General features: G+C 38.3%; 2 protein-coding genes across 2 annotated transcripts; both read left to right on the top strand.

Annotated features, from left to right (window-relative positions):
• Nucleotides 1-3,383: 3,383 nt before the first annotated feature.
• Nucleotides 3,384-4,349, top strand: LOC144440600 (galactosylceramide sulfotransferase-like; the record flags this gene model as incomplete). Its single annotated transcript, XM_078129986.1, has 1 exon — nt 3,384-4,349. A coding segment is annotated over exon 1 (966 nt), but the record flags the coding sequence as incomplete, so codon positions are not given.
• Nucleotides 4,350-4,394: 45 nt separating this feature from the next.
• Nucleotides 4,395-7,451, top strand: LOC144440785 (uncharacterized). Its single transcript, XM_078130169.1, has 3 exons — nt 4,395-4,479; nt 5,545-5,765; nt 7,235-7,451. Exons 1-3 carry the CDS (start codon nt 4,413-4,415, stop codon nt 7,313-7,315), a joined length of 369 nt encoding a protein of 122 aa, XP_077986295.1. The 5' UTR covers nt 4,395-4,412; the 3' UTR covers nt 7,316-7,451.
• Nucleotides 7,452-8,581: the final 1,130 nt, after the last annotated feature.

The following is an 8,581-nucleotide window of genomic DNA, read 5'->3' as shown; positions in this document are numbered from 1 at the left end:
ACATACATACATACATACATACATACATACATACATACATACATACATACATACATACACACACACACATCTCTGTCTGGCAATCGACGTACCTATGTATTGTTGTTTAAGATACGATGGAGGAATTCTCAAAAAGATAACACAATACACGGTTGTGATATTGTTACATAAAGGGAGAGACTATCCTTCTCCTTCAACAGCTTTTAATCTGATTAATACCCTACTGAGTTGACTGAAATATTCATTTTTTGATGATACAGTAGCTTCTAGTAACCACACGTTTGTAAAGAGTGATTCCAGGAGTGTATATAACGGCAAATATTTTAGTTTGAATACCAAGTACACATGCTAAAGGAATCAATAACGCTGGCAATGTCCGATTTGTTCAGAGACTTGTCTTGGTACGATCACAGCGGGGACCTTCGCTCTCTATAGTACGATGTTACCAGCCCTACGTGTATGGCTGTAGTCACGGTACATTGCACTCCAAACAGTGCATAGCAGTGGCAACAGTCAGAGTCGAATCACGGACGCACACTTGCCATACAAGCTGGGCTACGATGTTACTATCTCAAGAATCTCTCCAAGTTCAGTGTAGGGAGCTTCTTGACTCGAACACCAAGACAGGTGTAGCTGAACGGGCAGATTTGTGGTTTTCGGCATGGAATGTAGTTCTTATTTTCCTTACCGCACGGCGTATATACTAAAGTTGATGAAGGGTCTATGCTTACCGTGATGGTAAAACAACATTGCAGAGAAATTGATAGCTTTCAGACCGTGTGAAAATTCCCGTCTATTTTTTTAAATAAATATTTTGTGTTTTAATAATTTACAGATAAAATGATGTTGGTTTGGATGTCATTTTTTACACACACTCAGAGAACTTCTAGTGCAAAAGAAACAATTACTTAGCTGCTACACACACTGGGTACGCAGAAATAGTCAAGCTGATATGCTGATTATCAGTTAGAAAATAAACAATTGAATCCATTAAAATTATCAAGTCCATGTGTGATGTTTTCGTTAGAAGCCTGTTTCTACTGCACTGTGAACGAGTAGCGATACTTATCAGTGTTCAGTGTGATTGAACAAAGAATTCTGCTGTGTTAGTTGTGTCTCTGTTATTGTTACTCTAGAGTCGAAATATGTCTATATTTGTGTCAAAGAACATAATGTTCCAAGAAACACCAAGCCTACACCATTTTAGCTGTAAAGTAGATATGTGTTGATAATGAATACAACACAAGATACCAAACGTTACGAAGTTTTAAATCAAAAGAAAAAAATTACAGACGGAAAGGAATATTGAACATATAATACGTCAACATGATATTCGCAAACACACATGATTCACACTAAATGTAGTTTGGACGTCCGATGTGTATGTTGGTGTCGCATGGATGTATTAAAATGATATACGTCCATGGTTGTCTGAGATATATTGAAGTGCCTCTTGTCCAATGTACATGAAGAGCCGACCTACTATACCGTGGTGAACATGGAGAAGTCGTCGGTGTGATTACCCCATCATATGAAACAAGCTATCAGGTGTGAGATATTATTCGCCCGTATGAATACATAACCCGGATGTACTGACCGTTGTGTCACCCCTGTGAATAAGACTGTATGGTAATGGCACACAGGTGCTCGTGAAGTTGCTATATCCACACTGTGTTAGTTGTCTGTGCTATATTATCAGAGAACTAAGACAGTTAGGTAATGTGTGATAATGCTCGTCCGTCTGTTTCTTTGTTAGCGTGTGACCTCAACCATGGATCTGTTTATATGAGATAATCGATCCATGCTCTTGTAACCTGGGGATATACATTCCCACCAGATAGCCTTTTTTCAATAGCAACTAGAGACAGTAAACACATCTACTCCATTGTGTTATTTGACGTAATAATGGTACGTATGTGCTGTTGCCATGGGATACGGGAAACTATTAGTAGTACATGTATATATAATCAACGCTGGAAGTATTGATTACGCAACAGCTTATGAATAGAATACTACTAGCTCTCACACACAGCACAGGTATTTGTTTCCCGAGTTATGTTTCAGAATACAATAAAATGACGATAATATCGACGTATTTAGCCAATACTATATGAAAGGGGTAAAACTACACTTGTTTCTGTGATCGCGCAGATTCACTCAATGCGAAAGAAGACACTTTTTTCGCATTGAGTGAATCTGCGCGATCTAATGCAAAATTCCGGGAATAATTCATTGTAGTCATTGCATTGCGACTTCTAATTGCGTACTACACACACACACACACACACACACACACACACACACACACACACACACACACACACACACACACACACACACACACACACACAAAGTTATTGTCTTTGAACAGAAACTTTGGATGATATACCCTGGTCGTTCTACATCATGACAACCCGTGTCTACTCCTCTGTGTCTGTGATGTTCGAAACATTCTATAAAAATCATCATCAATTTTCCCAATTTTCCGTAAATTTTGCTTGAAGAGGTATAGTTATGTTATTCTCAAATATTTTCCTTCATGCAGTCGGAAAATACACGTCTAGCGACTCGTAGTGACAAAACCCCTTAGGTGACTCGTATTATCATTGGCGGAATGAAGAAAAATAGTGGGGAGTATTAAATATCTGATTACACTTTGTCTGTTCTTCATGGAAGCTATGATTCATAACACTTTGATTGCGAAACAGACTTGTTTCGAACAATCACTTGTCTTTCTCCAGTGTCTCAACTGTGTCCGGCTGACAGTGGATATATTACTGTCATGATCTGACAATGTTTAGATACATCTAGAGCACCGGATGTGTTGAACAAGCTCGAGGTATGAAAAGGTTAGCTTCAATATGTAAATTCACGCATAGACCATACATGTGTATGGTCTATGATACAGGTGTGAAAATACTTGTCAGTTCACAGACTCCGTCTCAGACTCTCCCACTGGTGGAGGGGCTATGGTCAGTTATACATCTAACTGTTCACCTTCTTTGATAATAGTGTCAGTGGTGATTCACACCTTTAAATTTGTTCAACACTCCGGCTATAATGTATTTCATGACCAAATTTGGATCATTCTGTCAGATTCAGTTGAGACACCGACGAAGATTAAGTATCTTGTTCAGAACATGCCAAATTAAATAACGACAAGAGGGATAATCACGTCAAACACACTAAGATTTAATTCACCCGAATAGATTTTCTTTTTCCTATCTGAATTAAGTATAAACTTGTATTTTCACAACAGGAATCTGGTACACAGTTTTCTATCAAATATTTCCATCAATGGACCTTCAAGCCTCGATTCAAAACTTTTCGTATTTAACTCTGACGTCACAACGGTCTCAACAATCAAGACAGAATCTTCTGAAATGCCAGGGTTGACAAATCTTACAACTTATGCAAAAACGTGTTCTCCTCTCAAGGATGTCGCCTATATCTTCAACCGTAAAACGGGTAGTACAACTCTCGTCACGATATTAGACAGATTTGGGAAACGAAATCACCTTCCTTTCCAGAGGATGATAATATTTCATAAGGGCAAAAGTTATATGGGACGCATGTCAACCTATTACATTCATGGAGAAAATTCTCCCGGTGCTTCACTTCCCGTGATGGGAATTAGGCGGGAAGATAGGACTCTTGTTGCAACGAATGGCCAAACTTTAAACTTCGCTGCTGTTAATCCAACACAGATGAAAGTAATAGAAAGGGCTCCACAAACCATTCTTCTTTCTATTGTACGTGAGCCAGCAGCAAATTTTGAGTCCGCATTCAACTTTTTTCATTTGTATAAATTCGTGAATAGACAGTCAAAGTCAAGTCCTGGTGAAAAATTAAAGGAATTTTTACAAAAGCCGGAATATTATCGAAATAAGGTATCGAAGGGTCGTGACTGGTGTGTAGCAAGGAATGGTCAAGCATGGCATCTTGGTTTGGATCACAAGTACCACGACAGGAAAGATATTGTGGAGGAATACTTCTCCAGACTAGCAAATGAGTTGGACTTGGTGTTTGTCACGGAATACTACGACCATTCCTTGATATTACTAAAGAGAATAATGTGCTGGAAGATGGAAAATATATTATATATTGCCCGTCGAGTGAGAAGCAATCGTACACCTCTCACTGAAGTCATGAAGGACAAAATACGAAAATGGAATTATGTTGATGTTCAACTTTATCAAATATTCAACAGAACACTTTGGAGAAAAATTGATCAATATGGACCTGAATTTGACAATGACTTACAAGATTTCCGCCAACTTAGGGATGCTGTATCTAAGGATTGTGATGGAAGCAAAACACTGATAAAAGAAACCATCAACTTATTGGCAAAACATGGTTCCCATGTAACTGATCCCAGAAAGTTTTGCAAGAATTTGGAAGCTTGGTTTACCATGGATAATGGCCTAGCACTTGCTGGAGGCTCACACGGCCTCGGTGCCTACACGTCCTTGATTAAAGGTAAGGATATAACAAAATTCTTGATAAAAGGGAGTGTCGTTGATGACACTCTGCCATTTCAGCAAAAGGGATTGTGGACAGTCATTATGTGAAGTCACGTTGGTTAAATGGTTGGAGTTGTCAACTTGTAATCTACAGGTTGCAGTCTCGAGCTCACCGCTCGCTGCTACTTGTTCCTGATTGACTTCAGTCCTTTCACAAAATTTGAATCGCAATTGTGCCCCAGTCAACCCTACTGTACAATTGAGGACTGGTAGGGTAGATATTTCAATGTGAACACTTTTCTCCTATAGGTTTACAGAGGCTGCAATATAGATTACATCTTCCTCCAGGAGAAGTATAAAGAGCCATGTAATCTACCCCTATTTTAGACCAAACTGTATTTTATAAAGGTCTTGTTGCTTTATGAGATGGATTTTCATTTCCATGTCATGATGAGTACATGAAATTATTGACAAAGGGTCTGATCGAAATGAAATTCGAGAATAAATTGTGTTTGAAATTTCTGGTAGAAAATAATGAAATAGACGATTGATACCTTTTTAAACCAAGGCTAGGTGACCCTATTGTAGATCGACCATTCCATATCTACACCCCCCCCCCCCCCATTTCGGTACAAGACCCGGAAATACATACTCAAATGGCAACACGTCCATATACACCAAGATAAAGTGTTTGTACCACAATCATTTATAGCATCCATATCTTTGTGTAAAAGTGTACAGTTTCATGTGCTAATTGGCCATATTTGAAAGGCCACATACAGGGCTTGTAAATAAACCAATTGAAACAGTATATTTTTGCACTTGATATGAATGAAGTTTATCAATTTGTCGTTTGTTTTCGGTTTGTGCTTCTGGAGTGATAGGCGTCTTTAAAGTGCTTACTCTCGGAACAACAAAATAAAAAACAAACTACAATAAACGAAGGTAAGAAATCGAGCCTGTATTCACCTCATCAAATTTTGATCAGATTGTGAAATTTCTAACTGTCGAATACTTGTGCTGCAAATGCTGTGTTCAATCAAGTTGGTGGCCATCATTATTTTTTCATCTCCTACAATAGGCACCAAGGACCCCCTTGGCTCTGTCAAATCTGGAAAGACTGGCACTGAGGAACAGTGCATAAAAGTGTACTATCACAAAGCAATATCGTCCAAGGACAGAAAATCGTTAGATATTTATATCTCAAAAATGGGTTCCAATATTTCAAACATAGAAGTTCAGAATACAACTAATGGATCGTACGTTGCTAGCTATACCACAGGGGAATGGGAATATTTTCAGGTGAGTTGATTCCTAAATATGTAGATCTATTACTTACTTCTTTGACATTTTCATACATGTTCATATTTTGTTCAAAATGAGACTCAATCCAGCCAATGCAGTTACTGTTAACACATGTGGTTGGCGGTATACAATTGCCAATTGGAATAATTTATACCATCATTTGGAACAATTCCGACACTCGTAATAATAGTGCCGGTTTGTAGTGTATATACTGACATCAGCACTTGTCAACAGCAGATTTTATATCAAAGTGGCTAGTAATAAGTTCTTGTCCTAACTCATAGTTAGGTATACTGTACAGACAAGGCATATACAGTGAAAGTCAAATTAGCTTTTGTGATGATGAAATGTAACAGGAAAACACAACAGTTGTGTGAAGTAGAATGTAATATTTGCAGTGGTACCAAACCACCCCTGTGGGAATCAGCGCAATGCTAACATTCTTTATCAGAGCTTTTTGTATATAGGCCCTGTGACTTTGTGAGACGGTTTTTGAGGGCGTGCACCGCCTGGACTAAAACTATGTATGTTGGTTGCATACTGTGTCTTCGATGAAGACCTTTTTAGGACAACTGAACCCAAAGACTTCTACATATATGCCCAGCAAACCGATCATTTCCATAGCAACAGCAAAATCCAGTGGCCTTTAAATTGCAAACCAACCAGTGACACACCCATATATCTTGCAATAACCAAACAGTGTTTTGTGTAAAGATAACCACGGTGATGGGTATGCATCAACTTCCTAGGACATTATAATTTCCTACCAATCAAAATATCTGAAAATTGAATCTTTCATTGCCCATATTTCACCAGTTGTGCTATAACGCCATTTGGTCGTATTTTGAAGAGAACAAATGTTGAATGTGTCATGTTTGGTGTAGACTGCCACTCAACGGTAATACTATGTTAGTTGACAAATAATGTAAACATGATACACATAATATTTTCAGAGCCAAAGCAATTCACCGGTAGGACTCCTGTGTGCCTGTAAATATTGCCCTAGGGAAAAACGAAAAAGTATTGGCCTCTGTATGCAAATTGATGTCACAATGGGTCACGAATCCATACCATGTGAGATGGTCTAAGCCAATCACTAAAAGCTGTATGCAAACGTGTTATGTGCTATAAACTAAATGTGCCCATTATAAACAAATGTAGATGAATCCAACTTTGTACAATCATAGGATTAAGATAAAGGAAAAGATCAGTCAGACTCATCAGCACCCTTTCAACTACACTGCTAATAACTTACATTCATTTTGGGCGTTGTAAAATAATACTTTTGTAACTTATACAACTGCGAAATCTTGTCGAGAAGTCCCATTATATACATACGAAGACAGAAGGCAGATATACGTCTTTCCCTCAGAAAAATAGGGTCACATTTTCTGGTGTGCAAATCTTCATGTGTTTCTTGTATTTTAATGCAGTTATCTACCATTTTCTATGCACATTGGTTTCAGGTGACAACACAGGCCAGATACACCACTGACGAATATTTGATAGATTCTTTAAGTATGACAACTGGTCGATGTGAAGACTAGAAGACAGTTTATCCAGAAATAATTATCAATATATCACAAGCCAGGGAACAAGCCAGGGACTGGAGGGTGCTGGTTTTTTTTCATGGGTCTCGTGCATGGAATTTATTGACCTTACCCAAGACCATGTACTATAATTACTGACCGTCCCTCTCCTCTGTCATTGGAATGTATGGAATCAAAACTATTATTGCACAAAAAACAGTGACCCTCCCAAAAACATTCGCATGAAAAATGGTGAACCTGTCTCGTGGAATTTGTATCCAGTCCCTCCGACAAAAGGAGACCATATTATCAAACTGACAGATTCGTAGTTATGGGCGCGCTTTACACCCGTTGACCATTTGTTGTATCAATCCAGTCCAGTCCAATTCGATCCAGTGCAGTCCAGTGCAGTCCAGTCCAGTCCAGTACAGTACAGTACAGCATAGTACAGTACAGTACAGTACAGTACAGTACAGTACAGTACAGTACAATACAGTACAATACAGTACAATACAATACAATACAATACAATACAATACAATACAATACAATACAATACAATACATCTATATTATCCCAACATGGGCAATTCTTTGTGTGACAGTAGAGAATAAAACCATACAAAATTTAAAACATGGTCATAATATATTAACATGCGAACAATAAATACATTTCAAAAATGAAGAGACAATCACAATTTAAAACAAAGGCAGACACATTAAAACAGTGGAACAATGAGTTACTAATCATTCCTGACACGTATGTTGTTGATGTTTGAGTAAATTTATGGGGTGAATATATCAGCTCTATTCCAAAATTTTGTTCAAACATCCTGAAACTTATATATCGTGTAATTCACGAAACTTACACGATCGTTCTGTGGAATGCAACATATTAATGGAGTTTACGAGATTTGCTTTCGATCATTACTCTTTAGACATTTAATGGTTTTTCATTTGACCTCTTAACCTATCTGAAACATTGGTTTTGTTTCTTTGGTATGGGGACACAGAAAGGAGAAAGACACGTCTAATAAGGCAATTACTATTGATTGCCATTCTGTCTGTCTGTCTGTCTGTCTGTCTGTCTGTCTGTCTGTTTGTCTGTCTGTCTGTCTGTCTGTCGGAGATCGCCTCAGAGATTGCCATTCTGTCTGTCTGTCTGTCTGTCTGTCTGTCGGTCGGTCTGTCTGTCTGTCTGTCTGTCTGTCTGTCTGTCTGTCTGTCTGTCTATGTGTGTGTGTGTGTGTGTGTGTGTGTGTGTGTGTGTGTGTGTGTGTGTGTA

The sequence above is a fragment of the Glandiceps talaboti genome, chromosome 10, assembly GCF_964340395.1.
Source record: "Glandiceps talaboti chromosome 10, keGlaTala1.1, whole genome shotgun sequence".
Lineage (NCBI taxonomy): Eukaryota > Metazoa > Hemichordata > Enteropneusta > Spengelidae > Glandiceps > Glandiceps talaboti.
This window is presented reverse-complemented; position numbering and strand designations above follow the sequence as displayed.

Excerpts from the sequence above, each read along its gene's own strand:
- LOC144440785 (XM_078130169.1), top strand. The coding sequence starts at position 4,413 with ATGGATAATGGCCTAGCACTTGCTGGAGGCTCACACGGCCTCGGTGCC. Across the intron at positions 4,480-5,544 it reads CTACACGTCCTTGATTAAAG|GCACCAAGGACCCCCTTGGC; the intron begins GTAAGGATATAA and ends CTCCTACAATAG. Across the intron at positions 5,766-7,234 it reads GGGAATGGGAATATTTTCAG|GTGACAACACAGGCCAGATA; the intron begins GTGAGTTGATTC and ends CATTGGTTTCAG.